Here is a 19,686-nt window from a genome sequence, read left to right as displayed (position 1 = left end):
ACCAGATTTTTCAGACTAAAGTATGCTCAAAAAAGGGTTATAAAAATGATCTATACCAAATTTCTTAAAATCTGAAACAAAAGATTGTTGTACATTCCTCTAAGGAAGAAAAGGTAAAGTCACTGTCAAACCATCACATTTTTTATCACTCAGATTTATGTTAAACGTTTTGAAAGGACTTATTCTTACTTATTAGACTTAGGTTTTATCTCCTATCACTCCTGTGAATACATAAAAAGGAAAATAGGCAAATAAAATAATTAATCTATTCCTTAAACTTTACACTCAGACCCCTTATTGTATCCAAGGTGCTAATGTCCATTATATTTCCACACAATACCATCCATCCCCTGTTGCATACCAAGAATCCTACTAATAATGCAGCATTTCTGAAAAGCAAAACGAAACAAGCCATAAAATAACTGAAAACCACTGCTACTGGTTCTTAACTTTCTCCTTACCTATTTAAAACTGGCTTACCTTTCTTCCCTCCTTATCAACTTTACTGAGTAATGGAGCAGATCTACTTTTGATTTCTGCTTTGGGAATGTGGCTAAACACATGTGATTCATTCCTTTTCCTACTCTCTCACATAATCATTTTATTCCTAGCTGATAAAAGAGTGTTGTGCCATTATTTCTAGGATTTTCTTGCAAACCACGGACATTCAGTCTTCTGATGTTGGCACTTTTACTGTTCAGTCATGCACAACTAGGTGATAAGTGCTGCCTGGAGAACGAAGATCATAGGACATCATGGATGATAGAATGCATTCCAATTTCAGATGTGTTAAATGTTGAAATATGCTAATTGAAAACTGTATAAGGAATATTTGCAAATTGTGGGGATGGAGAACAAGAAAAGACGACCTAAGGAGGACATAAATCAACGTAATTTTAACAAAAGTAGATGAGGTAAGATGATTATTTTCTGTAATTTCTGAGAAAAGAACTAGAGTTAAGTGAAGAAATTACAGACCGCCATTAGAATTCACAGAAAAGAACTTAACCAAATTTGGGTTGTTTAATACAAAACGGCCCTTGCTATAGAGATTTGTTAAGTCCATTCTGTAAAGAGTCTGACACGACCACTTACAGAATCTTACAGATTTCTGAATGATATACCAGGATGATTAGATAATTCCAAAGGTGTATTTAAATTCCTTAACTTGTTCTAGTACCTCTGCAGAATATGACAACTATAATCTCTCTGGAGCAAACATTAAATAACTGCTGAAAAATATTTAGCTTGCTGTTATTCACCTATTTTAACATCCTATAATGAAAAAGTGGTGCAATAAGAGACATATATGGAAGCTTCTTCAATTATATGCATAATGCTTTATTTCATAAATTAAGTGATATTAAGAGAGATAAAGAGGTCTGTATTTCTTATTAAAATAAAAATGAACTCAGTACCAACTCAGGATTGCACTAACTAAGAAGAAATCTATTAAGTTCCAAAATTATATTTAAACTTCCCAAGTCACATTTGCTAAAGGCATCAAGGAAAGAGGAAGTTCACCAGAAATAAACATATGAGATAATGGAATGAAAAAGAAAGGGACTATGTACACTTGACCAAACATGAGAAGAGAAGTATACAAACTAGTAAAACAAATAGTAAGCAATTTAGTATTCACTATCTATTACTTTATTTGAATTTTACAACTGTACTACAAAGCAGGTAAGACCATTATCCGCATTTTACAAATTAAAAAATCAAGGCTTAGGAGGGTTAACAACTTGCTCATAATGATTCAGGAAATAAATGATAAAACTAGAACAGTTCAGTAATTTCTGCCTTAAAAAAAACACATTTTACCCACCGTGAAATACTGTTTCAAGCTTGTATTCAGGGACAGTCTAATTATCAATAAGAACAGATGAATTCTGGCCAACTACTAAGTATTAAGCCCTGTACTAATTGCTTTGCATCAATTATCAGTTAATTCTTTTAATAATCCTATGAGACAGGTACCATTTATTATCCCTACTTTATAGAAGAGAAAATGGAGCACAAGAAAGTAAAGTAATATGACCATGGTAACATAGCTAGCTTAAGTTCATTACAACATTGTCCTAGGCCAAACTAAGGTCCTACTATGGATCAAGGCTCCAACTGTTTGCATCAACAGAAATGAAATCATTTCAGACAGGAATATAAATTCTGTACAAATGTCTTAAGCAATAATCAAATTCACTTATAAAAGTCAAGTTTGGAGTGGAAAAAGTAATTTATCTGATAAATTTTTCACTCTTTTTCCTTAGAAATATCTGATCTGCAACTTAAAGTAAAATTATAAAATGTCTTGCTTCTGGCCAAAACTAATAATTAATATTTTAAAAGAAAAATTTAAAAACAAATGTATCTGAATGTTGAGTGTAAGATGAAGAGTGGCATAAAGAATATATCAACAACTAACAACTGGAGAGTTATCTTCATAGTATAAAATATGACCTATGCAAGCAGTTATTAAGTACTGATAGTCATATTAGCATAGTCTATTAATAAGACTCATTTTCCTACAAAATTACTATTTTTTTTTTAAACATAAGACCTCTCTAGAGCAATAAGCAAATGCTACCTATCAAAGACTTAGACTGCCTTTGCAAAACTGGGAAAAACCTAACAAAGACCTAAATGTATATTCTAAATGAGCTAAAGCCAGGACACTACTTTTAACCTTAAGGTTAGTTTCTTTGGGGCACTGCAGGAGTTATTAAGATATTCATTGCTTTGGAGCCTTAGTATTACTCTGCACTTTCATCACAGATGACACCATTCACAAAACTATTTTCTTACTGACACACTTATTGTAATAATAAAAAACTGATGACACAAATGGCAGTCCTGGACAATCAACAGAAAGGAAACATTTTTACAAACGATAAACGGGGAGTATATATTTACAAAACAAGGGATTAAAAAATCATTGTCCTTAACATACACAACTCTGTTACCATCAATAAGAAAAGACATTCTAATGGAAATATAAACATGGCCACTAACAGAACTCAATACAGATAACATAATTGGATGTTCAACTTCATTAGTAAATGAAGAAAGTGCACATTAAAATGAAACGTTCTGCTCATCAGATGAATGACAAAGAGCAGCTGTACGCAATGTTAAAAGGGTGTGAAGAAAAGGGTACTCTCAGGCTACTGTTGGGAACAGAATTAGTATTATTTCTCTGAAGGTCAATTTAGTAGTTCTTATCAAATCAAAAATGCAAACATAATCTCTTGATCCTGAAGTTTCACTCTACAAAATCCCATTTGTATAGCTGCAAAGACTGTACAAGGATAGTCTCTTCCAGATTACTAATAGTGGTGACAAGATAGAGATAAATCAATAACCCCCCAATGACAGTTCATTCATACTACAAACTCTCTTATACAGGTCTTTTTTTTTTTTTTTTTTTGCGGTACGCGGGCCTCTCACTGTTGTGGCCTCTCCCGTTGCGGAGCACAGACTCTGGACGCGCAGGCTCAACGGCCATGGCTCACGGGCCCAGCCGCAGAGCGGCATGTGGGATCTTCCCGGACCGGGGCACGAACCCCTGTCCCCTGCATCAGCAGGTGGACTCTCAACCACTGTGCCACCAGGGAAGCCCAGGTCTATTTTTAATATAATGAAAAATGTCTAAGATGCAGCACTAAATAAAAAAAGCAAAACACTGTAACAAATGATGTAGCAGCACAATAGATACTGAAAATATATGAAAGGCAAGAACAAAACAAACCCCCAAAACAAAAACCTGGAGTATAAGGAAAACAAATGCACATGTATAATTATCAAGAGAGCAATTATCAAGAGAGCTAATATACTTTTCAGATTCAAAAAAGCTAGTCAACCATTGGGTTGTGAATTAATTCAGTACATTCAAACTCAAAATGTAAACATTTATACAATGTATAAGCTCAGCTGAACAAAACTGAAAGAGAAAAAAATGACTAAATCCAAAGACTAAGACAGATAGGAAAATCCCCTCACTACTCTAAATAAGGAAAATAACCACAGACATAGAACAGATTCACAACCAATTTCAAAATTTCGAGGAAATGATTTCCTCCCAAACTACTTCACCAAAATTCACCCAGAAGAAACACGTCACACTTGAATATTCCAATTACCATAGACGCAATTGAAAGATACCTAACCAGATGATTTTACAGTAGAACCTTATGCAACCTTTAAAGAACAGAGGATTACAATATTATTTCAGATCATAGAAAGAGATGAAAAGCTCTTTATCAGTTACAAAACTCAACAGAAAAGGTATCAAAAAAAGAAAAGCAGGCAATGTTACTTATAAATATAAATGAAAGAATTTAAATAAAAGCCAAGAGAATCCTCAGTATATACACTCTGACAAAGTAGAATTTATTGTAGAAGTGCAAGGGTAGTTCAATATTGGGATATCTATAAAAGAAAGTATTTCTATTAACAAATTGAAAAAAGAAAACACCACATGATCACACTAATAGACTTGGTATGATCAAATTATATCCCGAATATCATGACAATTCATAAGTCTTCAAAAAATAAAAACAAAAAAATCCTCAAATAATACAATATTAAAGAGAAAAACATTTAAATGATAGCTTATCAAAGGCCAATAAAAATTATCCTAAAGCCACTTCCATTAAAATCATGACCAAAACCTAAGTCTGCAATCACTATAATTTCACAAATACACTATGGCAATAAAATTAATGACTGGTATTAAGATTGGGAAAGAGATAAATTCTCTTGCCTTTACTGCTAAAGACTCAAATAAAAAAAACAAACTAATTATCCAGTGCCTCTGGTAATCTAGCTGGCTATAAGATAAACATACAAAAATTTTTGAATGACAATAACTAGCTTGTAATAAAAATGGGAAAAATATTCTATTTACAATATAACAAGTTTTTATAAGGTAAAAAGAAATAAAAATAACTATAATAACTGTCTGTCCCACCGAAATAGAAAGAGGGACTTGTATATTGATAAAGAGTTAACAGATAAAGAACTTATCCTCAACATATATGCATTTATTTGCAAATGAGCCTTGAAATACAGAGCAAAAACAGAAAAATATGGGAGAAAAAGATGACATCCCTTCAAGTTAAAGATTTTAATATACCCCTCTCCTTAGATGAAAAATATGTCAAGATACAGAAAAACAAAATAACTTTAAATTATTAGCACAAAAAACTCCTAAAATTGGTGTTGACATAGAACATAAAGGAAGCTTTAATAAACTGCAAAGAATCAACATCTTATAGACTGTGCTTTCTGATCATAATGCAAAAAGGTATACCTTATAAAAAATAAGTCTCTCAAAGGCATGATCAATGAAAGAAACAATTGATAGGATGGACTTAAGTAAAATTAAAAACCTCTGCTGTGCCAAATGCAGTTAAAAGAATGCAAAAAGCCACAAACAGAAATTATTTGCAAAAGGCACATCTGTTAAAGTACTGTTAACCAAAATATATAAAAACTCTTTAAACTTATTAAGAAAAATGAGTAGGGACTTCCCTGGTGGTGCAGTGGATAAGGGTCCGCCTGCCAGTGCAGGGGACTCAGCTTCAATCCCTGGTCTGGGAGGATCCCACATGCCAGAGAGCAACTAGGCCCATGCACCACAACTGCTGAGTCTGCACTCTAGACTCTGCGCTCTAGACTCCGTGAGCCACAACTACTGAAGCCTGCGGCCTTGAGGTGGTGCTCCGCAACAGGAGAAGCCACTGCAAGGAGAGGTCCGCACAATGCAATGAAGAGTAGCCCCCGCTCAACACAACTAGAGAAAGCCTGCGCGCAGCAACGAATACCCAACGCTGCCAAAAATAAATAAAATTAAATCTGTAAAAAGAGTAAAAAATCTGGGCACCTCAACAAAAAAAGACATAGATACAAGTAAGCATATGAAAAGATGCTCAACATCATACACTATTACAGAGCTGCAAATTAAAATGAGATGCACCACACACCTATTAAAACGCCAAAAAAATCTAGAACACCAACAATACCAAATGTTAGTGAGGATGTGAAGTGACAGGAACTATCATTCATTGCTGGTGGGAAGTCAAAATGGTACAGCCACTTTGGAAGACAGTTTGGTAGTTTCTTACAAAAGTATATATACTATTACTATATGATCAAGCAATCGTGCTCCTTTATGTTTACCCAAGCGTGTTGAAAACTTAAGTCCACACAAAAACCTGTATGTTTTTAGCAGCTTTAGTCATAATTGCTAAAACCTAGAAGCAACCAAAATGTCTTTTAGTAACTGAATGGATAAGCAAAATGTGGCATGTCCAGACAACAAAATATTATTCACCTCTATTATAATTATTTTGTTATTCAGTGCTAAAAAGAAATGAGCTATCAAAGAAAAGAAATGGAGGAAAATTAAGTGAATGAAGCCAATCTGAAAGGGTCACATACCCTTTCAGATTCTAACTATATGACATCAGGAAAAGGTAAAACTGTGGAGACAGTAAAAAGACCAGTGGCTGCAGGGGTTGTGGGGGGAGATGGGGAGAGGGATGAAGAGACAGAGCACAGAGGACTTTTAGTGCAGCGAAACTATTCTGTATGACACTATCATGAGGGATACACGTCACCAAACATTTGTCAAACTCATAGAATGCATAACACCAAGAGTGAAACCTAATGCAAACTGGACTTTGGGTGATAATGATGTGTCAATGTATGGTCATCAACTGTAGTAAACATACCACTCTGGGGAGAGATGTTGATAGAAGGGAAGGCTGTATGTATGAGGGATAGGGGGTATTTGGGAACTCTCTACTTTGCACTCAATCTAACATTTCTCTAGGAAAAAAAAAAAAGTCAATTTGGGAAAAAAAAAATCTGACATCTGGAAACCAAAAAAACCAACCACTTAATACCTAATAAAAAAAGAAATCAAATGAGGAAAAAAGAAAACAAGATATTGAGAGCTGAATAACAACAAAAATTCTTTATGTCAAAACTTAAGGGACTTCCCTGGAGGCGCCATGGTTAAGAATCTGCCTGCCAGGACTTCCCTGGTGGAGCAGTGGTTAAGAATCCACCTAGCAAAGCAGGGGACACAGGTTTGATCCCTAGTCCGAGAAGATCTCACATGCCACGGAGCAACTAAGCCCGTGTGCCACAACTACTAAGCCTGCGTGCCACAACTACTGAAGCCCGTGCGCCGAGAGCCTATGCTCCTCAGCAAGATAAGCCACTGCAATGAGAAGCCCACGCACCGCAACGAAGAGGAGCCCCCCGCTCGCTGCAACTAGAGAAAGCCTGCACGCAGTAACAAAGACCCAACAGAGCCATACATACATACATACATAAATAAGTTTATTAAAAAAAAACAAAAAAAAAAAACTTAAGCAGCACAGTTAAGGATGTCTGAAAACCAGTGAGCTAAGGACTCAAATTAAAATTAAAAGGACTCAAGATGCTAGAAAAAGACCGAGAGAGTAAGTAATCAAGAAGGAAGTAAAGATGACAACAGAAATTGAATAGTTACCCTCTCCCCTCTTCAAAAAAACCCAAAAAACGGACAATGATAGCAATCATGATTTCTAACTCTATGCTAAACAATTATTAAACCTCAATAACATAGATAAAAATCTGGAAAAAACATGAAATTATTAGAAGCAATTGAAAACTGGAATAGCCCAATAACCACTAAGGAAATTGAAATGGTAATGCAAAACCATTATCCTCAAAAACTATTAGAGCCAAACTAAACTTTAAAAGCTTTTGCACAGCAAAGGAAACCATTCACAAATCGAAAAGACAATCTACTGAATAGAAGAAAATATTTGCAAATGATATGACCAATGAGGGGTTAATATCCAAAATATAAACAGCTCATACAACTCAACATCAAAAAACAAAAAAATGAACAAAAAAACAAAACAACAACAGAAAACAACCCAATAAAAATTGGGCAGAAGACTCGAATAGACATTTTTCCAAAGAGGAAATGCAGATGGCCAACAGGCACATGAAAATAGATGTTCAACATCAGTAATCAATCATCAGGGAAATGCAAATCAAAATCATAATGAGATATCATCTCACACGTCAGATGGCTATCATCAAAAAGAATGCAAATAACAAATGTTGGCAAGAACGTGGAGAAAAGGGAACCCTCGTAAATGTTGGTGGGAATGTAAACTGGTACAGCCACTGTGGAAACCAGTATGGAGGTTTCTCAAAAAAACTAAAAACAGAACTACCATATGACACAGCAATTCCACTCCTGGGTGTATATCCAAAGAAAATAAAAACACTAGTTTGAAAAAATACATGCACCCCTACGTTCACAGCAGCATTATTAACAATTGCCAAGATAAGGAAGGAACCTAAATGTCTATCAACAAACGAATGGATAACGAAGGTGTGATACACACACACACAATGGAATACTACTCAGCCATAAAAAAGAATGAAATTTTGCCATTTGCAGCAACATGGATGGACTTTAAGGGCATTATGCTAAGTGAAATATGTCACACAGAGAAAGACAAATACTGTATGATATCACTTACACGTGGACTCTAAAAAATACAACTAGTGAATATAACAAAGAAGAAGCAGACTCACAGATACAGAGAACAAACTGGTGGTTACCAGTGGGGAGAGGGAAGGGGTGAGGGTCAATACAGGTGTAGGGGATTAAGTGGTACAAAGTGTTTTGTATAAAATAAACTACAAAGATATATTGTACAACATGGGGAATACAGCCAATATTTTACAATAACTAAATGGAGTATAAATTTTAAAAATTGTAAATCACTATATTGCACACCTGTAACATACATTATTATACAGAAACTATACTTTAATTTAAAAAAAGTGTTAGGTCCAGTCAGTTTTTAGTTGTGTTCTATCAAGCATTAAGAAATAAGTTACTTATTACGTTGTTCTAAGGACCAGAAAAGAGAGATTATTCTCCAGAAACAAGCAACCTAAAAAAGATCCTAGCAAACTAAATTCAGAAGAAATTAAACACACGTGTATGCACATATACATACCACTAAATACACATAATGAATAACTAGGGTTCATGTTCGTGATGTAAAGATGGCAATGTCAGAAAACTTATCCATGTACTTTCACATTAACAGAGTAGAAAAGAAATATCATATGATCTTAGTTGACATGGAAAAAAACACTGAAGAATTTAAAAAATAAGTACATATTGAACACTATCAGCAAATCAGGAATAGAAGAAAACTTCAACTTAACATAGACTGCATAACAAAAAACTATAGTAAACATCATATTTAATGGAGAAATTTTAAACTTATTCCCTTTAGGAGAGGAAAGAAGACAAGATGCCAGTTTATCACTGCTACCACTCACCATAGCACTAGAGGTTCTGCCTGAAACAATAATAGTAGACACAAATATGAGGACCAGAAGAGAAGGTGCCAAAACGGTCATTTGAGGGTAGTGGTATTACACAGAAAACTCACTAAGCAAGAAGAGTTCAGCAAGCCTGCTGGATAAGCACATAGAAAAATGATAACATAAAGCACAACAAATTCAAAATGGCTCCAAATCTTATACAGTATCTGTAATCTAACAGAATGAAGAATGCACAGTATTTAATGGAGAATATTTAAAACTCTATCATAAAACAGACTTAAAAGAAGACTGAACTACAGCAGTTGGCCCTCCACATCAGTGAATTCAACCAACCATAGATTGAAAATATTTTAAAAATTCCAGAAATCTCCAAAAAGAAAAACTTGAACTTGCTGTAATCTGGCAACTTTACACATTTACATGGTATTGTTGCACTTAGCTTTATTGTGTTTCGCAGATTATTGCCTTTTTAAAAAATTGAATGTTTGTGGAAACACTCTGTGGAGCAAGTCTATTAGCACCACTTTTCCAACAGCATTTGCTCACTTTGTGTCTCTGTGCTACATTTTGGTTACTGTTACAATATTTCAAACGTTTCATTATCATATTTGTTACAGTGATCTGTGATCAGTAATCTTTAGATTATGACTTGCTAAAGGCTTAGATGATTGGTTAGCATTTTCTCACAATAAAGTATTTTTAAATTAAGGTATATACATTGCTTTTTTAGACATATTGCTATTGCACACTTAATAGCCTACAGTGTAGTGTAAACATAACTTTAATATGCACTGGGAAACCAAAAAATTCGTGACTGACATTCACTTTACTGCAGTGGTCTGGAACTGAACCAATAACTGCGATAGGCCTGTAGTGAGCACCTCAACCTGCACAGCACTGGCACCAGGTGCTATGCAGAAAAAGCTATTTCTGTTTAGAAAGCCTGTCAGAATGACTGACTAGAAAGATCCAAACAGTCAATTTCTTCTAACAAATGTCAAGGCAACTAATACCTGAATTTTTGACTCCAGAAGGCAAAAAGAATTGCGAGGACGGCAGAGGAAACCTAGGGAAGTGACTCTCTTGGATCTGCTTGACCACAGATTAAATACACAGGAATTTCTCTTGCCAGGTACATATTCATAGCCTGAATTACATAGAATGTTCATTAGAGTTCTGGTTAGAACCATGTTTTGCTATCCTTAAACCACCACTCATTGTAAGGGAGTCTAAAAGGAAGTTAAAGTAATTCTGAACTAGTTCCTCATGTTTAGGAATAGAAAGCAAGTGGGACTACATCAAACTGAAAAGCTTCCACACAGTAAACGGAGTGAAAATATAACCTCTGGAATGGAAGAAAATATTTGCAAACCATAATAAGGGGTTAATATCCACAATATATAAGAAACTCCTACAAATCAACAGCAAAATACCACAAATAATCCAATTAAAGAATGGGCAAAAAAGACATACAAATGCCCAACAGGTATATAAAAAGATACTCAACATCACTAAGCATCAGAGAAACGTAAATCAAAACCATAATGAGATTTCACCTCACACTCGTCAGGATGGCCATTATCAAAAAACCAAGAAATAACAAATGTTGGCAAGGATGTGTAGAAACTGGAACCCTCCTACACTGTTGGTGGGAATGTAAATTGTATAGCCACTATGGAACAGTATGGAAGTTCCTATAAAAAGTTCATTGAAACATCTTTTTTTTTTGCGGTATGTGGGCCTCTCACTGTTGTGGGCTCTCCCGTTGCGGAGCACAGGCTCTGGACGTGCAGGCTCAATGGCCATGGCTCACGGGCCTAGCCGCTCCGCGGCACGTGGGATCTTCCCAGACCAGGGCACGAACCCGTGTCCCCTGCATTGGCAGGCAGACACTCAATCACTGCACCACCAGGGAAGCCCTGAAGCATCATTTTTAATAGCTAAGATATGGAAATAACCTAAGTATACATGGATGAATGGATAAAGATATATATAAAATGCACATACACACAAGGAAAACTATTCAGCCATAAAAAAAAGAATGAATGAAATCTTGCCATTTACAACAGCATGGATGGACCTTGAAGGCATTATACTAAGTGAAATAAGCCAGAGAGAGAAAGACAAGTATTGTATGATCTCACATGTAGATTCTGAAAAACGAAACAAAAAAACCAAGTTCATAGAAACAGAGAACAGACTGATGATTGCCATAGGGGAGGATGGTTTGGGGGTGTGGGAGAAATGGGTGAAGAGGGTCAAAATCTACAAACTTTTAGCTATAAAATAAGTAGGTCATGAGGGATAAAATGTACACCACGGTGACTATAGTTAGTAATACTGTATTATATCTTTGAAGAGTAAAGTCCTCCTCACACACACACACACACACACACAAAATTTTGTTACTATGTGTGGTGATGGGTTAACTACTTATTTTTGGTAAGCATTTTGTAATGTATACAAATACTGAACCATTGCATTATACACCTGATACTAATATAATACTGTATGTCAATTATAAAATAAGGATGAAGATCAAGAAAAAAGAAAAAACACACAAAAAAGCTACACAAAAAAATTTCATAAGCTTTTCCCAATATACGTGTCTTAGGACATATATCCAAGTAAGCACCTACTGGGGAGGGTGGACTGGAGTTAAGGGAAAAAGAATAAAGGGAAGAATAGAGGGAAAAAATATGAGGGAACCGCCATGGATCAACAATAATGACCATAGCCTGAAAAGCACAAGTAACTGAAATTTGTGTACCTGAAATCAAAAAAGAATAAAACAACAGCAAGTTTTCAAATAAATACACAATATTTTTGGATGGGAAAGTTTAATTGAAAAGTATGAATATGTCAGTTCTCTTAAAATGGAAAGAATTAAATTAATCCCAGATAAAAACACAATTTTTGCCTTTTGAGCATGTCTCTGTGTGTGTATTTAAAGACTGCTTTTGGTGGGGGACAGGGAAATTCATATGCTAATATCTGAAAACAGCAAAGGACATAATGAAAAGAGAAACCATGAAAGACTTGTCTTATTAAATATTAAATCTACTCTAATCAGAAAATGGTGTAATATTGAATTAGAAATAGAGTGGAAAAGAAAACCCAGAAATGGATGTCAGAATATGTGAGAATTCAACATATGACAAAAAGATGTTTCAATTAAGTGAGGAAAAAAAATAGTTTGACGGACAACTGACACAACCAAAATATTAATCATGGTGGTTCCCTCATGGTAGAAAAACTTAGGGTAATTTACTTTCTTCTTTTTAACTTAAGTCTGCTTCATTTTCCTCCCAGTGAGCCCATATTATTTAAGTAAGCAGGAAAAACATGAAGCTATTATTAGTCAAAAACAAAAAAAGACACTTATAAAGGAAGAATACCAAATGGATATTTTATAACTATTCAATTTTAAAGCAAAAGATAAAAGTTTAAAATATTTAAATACAGGTCACAATTAAAAGTCTTTCACCCCAAATTTAAAATACTAACATACTTAAAATTCATTCTCAGATTTCTGCATTTTCTCAACCATATGAGAATAACAGCTACCTCTCAGGACTACTGTTTTGATGAAATGAGATTACACACATAAACTCTTCACTGAGCTTTAAGGAATTAAAAAAAAAAACAACAAAAAAACCTTGGTGATTCCCATATCTCTGATTAAGTCTCACAAAAATCAGATTCTAAAATAAATTATTCAAACAAATTTTCAACCTTTGGCACAGAAGATAAAGGAAAAGGGTTCAACTTAGTAGATAATCTTCAAAACAGAAATAAGCATCAACGTAGTAGGCTAAAGAAGTATAATGAAATAAATATATTCCAAAGGTACTTACTGCACCGGATGTTGTACCTAAAAAAAAATTTTTTGGAACAATATTACAATGTGATAAATTATGCTCTCCTTAGGTTAACAGTGTTAAAATATTTATTCATACTATTTTTTCCTCCTCATCCCATCAGACTAAATATCCTAAGACTGTCCCATATCACCTATGTACTTGCTCTCTTTCCCACAAGAAAAACATCGATAGTGCAAAGCACTTTCAGAATTAAGTTGGCACTTTGAACTTTCAATGTGCAAACTCACTTGAGAGCTGTTTGAGCAGTATTCACACCCTTGCCTTTTGTTTCTCCTTTTCTTGCTAAATAGGTGTTTATCTTAACTAATTCCTGTTTCTCTGCTATACTGCTGAAGTACAGTAATGTGTCAGAACTCTGATTCTATGCTTTAGATTTCTGACAAGTTTAATTATCTAGGTTCCAAACACATGCTGTACAATACAGAATCCTTTAGCCACCATATATGCCTGTTTAAACTAACATTTAAATTAATTAAGATTAAATAAAATTTTAAAATTCAGTTCCTCCTTTGCACTAGCCACATTTCAAGTACTCAATAATTACATGTGGCTGTGTTTACTGTATACAACACTACAGATTACAGAACATTTCTACACTTACAGAAAGTTCTATTAGATGGTACTGTCCTAAACTATCAAAGCCAACTTAAGACATAAGGAGAAATCCCTATTAGTCACAAAGTTCATATGAATAATCTTTAATTTAGGAAACTAGTAGCTTAAAACTATATGTAAAAAAAACAAGAGACTGTAAAAAGGAAACAACTAAGTACATATATACAGAGAGCAATTAAAAAAAGCTAGTATGGAACATCAATAATAGAGTCAAAGCATTTAAAAGTAACTAAAAAAAAAACTTTAAAGTAATTTTCCAGGATTATTTAGGGTAATAGTAACCACCTCTAGATGTCTAAATAGGCTAAAATACTATTCTAAGGTATTGATATATCAGAGGTATTGATATATCAGAACATCATTACAGCTTAAAGAATGAAATCTGTGAAACATCTTAAAAAGATCAGTTATGGCCCATATAAACCTCCAGGAAAGCACACAGTGCATTTTAAACATATTTCGACCCATAATGTTCAAAAAAAAAAAGTTTTGGCATAATCATGGGACAAAGTTCACCATCTGGAATACTAAATTACATGGAACATTACTTACTCATGTATAATTGAAGCATTATTATATGTTAAAGTCACACTAGTCATAATAAACACTTATTGGTAACTAGCTGAAAAAAATATATTATCACAGGGCTTACAAACTGCAATGACTATAAGGATCAAGCAGGTATCAGAAAAATGAGTGAAGTAGTCCAGAAGTCTGAGAGCACATGCTCAATATCTGAAGTATGGAGTTGCTACCCATTCCACAATGTTTAGTGGAATAAACACTAAAGTTTTTATTGAGTGCAATAAATGAGTGCAAATAAATGAGTGCAATAAATGAGTGCAATATTGAGTGCAAATATGGACTCAACCAGAATTTTCCATTCAAATATTCTCTGAGTATCTACTGTGTTGAGAAAGACCACTGTAAATAATAAAAGTTCAGATCATCCAACTTCTCAAGATAAATTAAATTTTTGTATAGAATGATAAATTCAATCTTTATGTAAGCCTGCAGACTTTAAATGTCAGCAACTAATTATAAAATTTAAAAACATCCTGTGGGCCAAAGTATATCTGAAGATCAAATCTGGTCTCAGAATTCCAATATCTAAAATTGTGATAATTTCTTATGGATTTCCATTTTCCATTGCTTAAAAAAAAAAAGAATCAGGAGCTGATTATAGTGCCCAAGAGACACTGTTTTATTCCTCACTGTAACACGGTTGCTACTGTCCAAATTAAGTCTAATATATATCACCATAAATGGTATACATACCTGCTGCTACATCCATATTATTTACTCCTGGCTGTAAGAATAAAAATGAAATTAGTAACATTCACCTTGCTTAAACTGTATTTTATATACGATTCTCTTAAAGCATAATCAGTCCCCTCTATGTATCAATTCTCTAGCCACTGACTCAAAGATTCTTGGTTAAGTTTTAGTGATCTCAATTCCCTGAGCTTGCTATAAATTGTAAAAAAAAAAAAAAAAAAAATTGCAGTAATCTGGGACTACTGAAGCACTTTAATCTTAAGTGTTTTATTTATATAATTATCGGTTATATAAAGATCCACAACCCTTTACCCACAATTCTAAGATCCAAAAAGCTCTGAAAAACAAGTTTTTTTTTTTTTTTTAGTTTGGCACCAAAACTCATCAGTGGCAAAACCTATCCTGAATGATATGAACTGTTTACAGGCTTATTTATCCCACATCAGAATGAGTATCTTTAAGTTCTGCTTTAGAAATATTGTGTTAGAAATTAAAGTGCACGGCCCAAGATCCCGTGGGAAATTTTTACATAATTATTATATACTATATGCAATGTATTACTTTATAATATAAAAAAAAAATTGAAATGTATCTGGCCCTAGGGGTTTTGGATACGACAGTGAAAGCCTACCCCAGTGGAGTATGCCACATCTGTTCATTATAACTAATAAATAAGTCATGCTAACTTGAATATCATAATGATTTCTATATTGCTATACCACCCAATAAGGGTGATAAGAGTATTCAAAGATTTTTCTAAGTAATGTGCCACAGCTGAAGTCTCATGAAATGTGGATTTCAAATGAAATCTTCTGATTTCTAAATTTAGGATCTAGTATTAAATCACATCCTATCAATTTTTAATTAGTATATGGTAAAGCAAACGTCTGCTCTTTCAGATTAGAACGCTACAAGAACAATAAAGTGCTTCTGGCTAAGGAATTATGCTTTTTAGAATTCTAGACTTGTTTAATGTAGAATTAACTTAGTAACTAAGGATGTACAACAATTATAATATAAATATAGGAAAAAATGTAAATGCCTGGATTCAAGAAACTAAAAATAAAAGTCCATGTAATTCCCATCGTGTAGTACTTAGGAGGCACTTAAAAAGCTAACATGATTGCCTACAAAATACGTATGTTATCTCATAGACAAAAGAAATCAAAACATCACAGAAAACAGTTACTTTCACAAGATTACCGGTAAGGCAGGCTGCATGGAAGCCTGAGACATGTGAGACATCATCATTCCAGGCATTACTGAAGACATCATTCCAGGCATCTAGAACAAAAGTAAAAAAAGATTACTATATAAGACCAAAGCACCTAATAGGATTTTAAGAATCTATCTGGTTATTAAAACTAATATGTACAACTTAGGATTAAAACCCAGTGAATACTACACTACATGAATAGTATGCTTAGTAAGTGCTTGTTGAATGAATGAAGTATTTTTTTAATGACCTATTTTAATACTTATGTCATTATTTATATGTATTGTCATAATTATTTTAATACATTTAAAAGTTTAGACTATGGTATGTTATTTGTAACTTAAAATTTAAGAATATTAATTTCCTTTTAATTTTAACTCAACACCCATGTTTTTCTCTTCTTTGGAGCAAGGCAAAAAAAATTTTTCAGTGTTTCTCACCTTTGATTTTTAATATCTGATTAAATAATTTTTATAGCCATCTGGTCTTTTTAAAACTTCTAGCTCAAAGGTGCTTATAGTTCAGTGACTTTAAACAAATACATAAAAAACAGATTTTTCTAACTCAAGTCATCTATGCTGTCTCTTATAAAGAAAAACTTAATAAAGCACATACACACATGCATATCTGGGGAAAGAATATATTAGTTTGGGGGCTTAAACTCATCTACCAATAACTGTTATCCAAATCTATGAATCAATCTTCACTACTTAGTATGAATAAAAATCATGAAGATTAACATAAATTTCCAAAGGATTCCGACGCAATGTTCACATATATTAGTATAATCTCACATCATAACTTTAATCTTAATATGAACGAATGTAAGGAAAACATGAAGGGAGATAAAATTATACAAAACAATCATAGGTCCTGGAACAAGGTAACCAGTTATTCAACAGTTTTAAATTAAATGAACAATCTGAGAAATAGGAACAACAAAAAAGAAATAAGCATATTGGTCAACAGGAATATATAAAGCCTACTTAAGGTAGAAAACACTTGAACACTGACGTTTATTACTTTTGAAAGTCAACTCATGAAGCAAAACCAGGCTAAATTATCATTAAAATGAAGTAGTATGGTACTAATGGATGAAAAAACCAAAAAAGCCTTTTTGTTCCACAAAATATTCAATAAACTGTTTAAACATCACTAAACAAGAACTTGACTAGAAATGTGACTAGAACCTGAAATACAGGTCAAATAATAGTTGACAAAAATAAAAGTGCAGAATTTGAAAACAAAGCAGTGACAAGCATCTACAACTCAAACTAACAGAATGAGAACTAGGCTTTTTCCCCTTCTCCCCTCAACAGATATACCCTCACAATTAATTCTGCTTTAGGCTAATAGCAAATATGTTTGAATTCTTTTAAGAACTAAGTAATTATGGGGGGAAGCACGGTGGGCCACAGAGAGAAATGGCCTGCTATTATAATGGTCTGCATATAAAATCAAAAGCTAATAACATGTCCAAAAACTAGACTTCTAATCTAAATGGAGAACCTGAAATTTGAAAACTTAAGAGAAAAATGAATCAAAGTATTTTCTCATAAGAATTAAAAACTGTGGGGGGAAGGATAAACTGGCAGTATGGGATTAAGAGATGCACTCCACCATACACAAAATAGATAAACAATAAGGATTTACTGTATAGCACGGGGAACTACATTCAGTATCTTGTAATAAACTATGAGAAAGAATCCAAAAAAAGAATATAGATACATACATATATATGTATAACTGAATCACTTTGCTGTACACCTGAAACTAACATAATATTGTAAATCAACTATATTCCAATTAAAAGAAAAGAAAAAGAAATTCCACATTAAGCAAATATCAAAACTATGACTACAAAGACTTTGTGGCAACATGAAAAATGCTTCTGACTCCATGTTAAGAGAAAAAAGTCACAATCAAAATTGTGTGTACACTACGATTAAAATTTTTAAACAGAGATGTACACACAATAAAATTTGGAATAAAATATACCAAAAATGATAATTAGGGAGATGGAATATGGGTTATTTATTTTTCATTCTACTTTCAAACTTTCTGGAATGATGTATTTAAAACTAAACATGTAAATTAGAAGAATTCTGTGCTAAATCTTAAAAAAAGAATTAAAGACATTTAAAAAGGGGGAAAAATCTCCATCATGCAACACAGCATTTCCACACGATAGCAGTACAAATGACTGTACAAATAAATGTAATTTCAAATTAAAGTACTCTACTTCATAAGAGACACAGTGATCAAAGCCCATCCAAAACCAAAGCACAAAAGAGCTTACATATAACAAATGTTTACTAGACCAGGCAATGACACAGCAAACAATATTTGAAAATCATTAAAGAACAGAATTTGACAGAGTTCTCTCAATTGTTCTTCTTCCCACACTTCAAACTTTAAAACATCTCAAAACTTTGCCTTTAGACTAGAACTCATGGTATCGGTTATATAATGAGATTTAATGTCAAATAAAAAGCTAAATTCTCCCTCTGTATCTCTGTAAATTCTGAGGGGTAGCAACTAGTTAAGCTTGTTCAACCTGACAAAAATTGGCAAGATTCTTAAATTATGTACAACCGAATATTCTAAAAGTAAATAGATAATTCTAAAGCAAAACTGTGATATTAACATGAAACCAAAGAACAAAAATATAAATATGCAAAATACTATGTTTTTATGAAAAGCTATTACAAGAATTTGGCCTGTTTCCCAAAGCCTGAGGAATCTATTTTGCGGAAATGTTATGATTTCCATTTTTCATTAATTCTAGGATACACCTAATATGGAGATGCATGTGTCAACCCGTCTGACTGAAGTTGAATTCTTTCAGAGGATTTGTGTTGACTTCAGCCAGTCACTTGGCAGCACCATCAACCTGAGACCATTAAAAATTTCTAAGTTATTTATTTACTTGTTTTAACACCACACTGATAATGGGAATATAGGCTGCAAGCTTATGAGAGAATTGGCGTGTGGTTTAAATCCTGATCAGAAGTGATTTTTCCCTCCTTTTGCCCAATAAACAAAGTTGAGACATTCAAGTTACTTTGCTGTCCTTTTTTCCATAGCAGATTTACTTCTTGCTTCACACGGAGGGAATAGCCCTTTGGCATCCCAGCTTTATTCGTAGACTTCTCATTTGTTTTTTTCTCACGCAGGGCACCTAATATAATGGAGTGTCTCATCAATGATGACATCTTAAATTCAATGAAAACAGGATGTTGGTTCAAAATGGTTACAGGGACAAATTCTTAACATAGTTGCTACAGTAATGCCACAACAAATTCCACAAGCCAGATC

At 33.5% G+C, this 19,686-nt stretch overlaps 1 protein-coding gene across 5 annotated transcripts in view; it reads right to left on the bottom strand.

The window, feature by feature from the left end:
* PRPF40A (pre-mRNA processing factor 40 homolog A) overlaps window positions 1-19,686 on the bottom strand; it is a 55,710-nt gene that overhangs the window by 25,171 nt on the left and 10,853 nt on the right. For 4 of the 5 annotated variants that reach the window (XM_082657982.1, XM_082657983.1, XM_082657984.1 and 1 more), the window contains exons 3-5: window positions 16,356-16,436; window positions 15,153-15,183; window positions 13,233-13,249 (exon numbers count right to left, since the gene is read on the bottom strand). In XM_082657982.1, the coding sequence (XP_082514108.1) occupies window positions 13,233-13,249; window positions 15,153-15,183; window positions 16,356-16,436 (129 nt within the window). Of the gene's footprint in view, window positions 1-13,232; window positions 13,250-15,152; window positions 15,184-16,355; window positions 16,437-18,021; window positions 18,062-19,686 lie in introns of all 5 variants that reach the window. The other variant, XM_082657986.1, reaches the window with a different exon arrangement.

The sequence above is a fragment of the Grampus griseus genome (assembly GCF_964374135.1).
Source record: "Grampus griseus genome assembly, chromosome: 7".
Taxonomy (NCBI): domain Eukaryota; kingdom Metazoa; phylum Chordata; class Mammalia; order Artiodactyla; family Delphinidae; genus Grampus; species Grampus griseus.
This window is presented reverse-complemented; position numbering and strand designations above follow the sequence as displayed.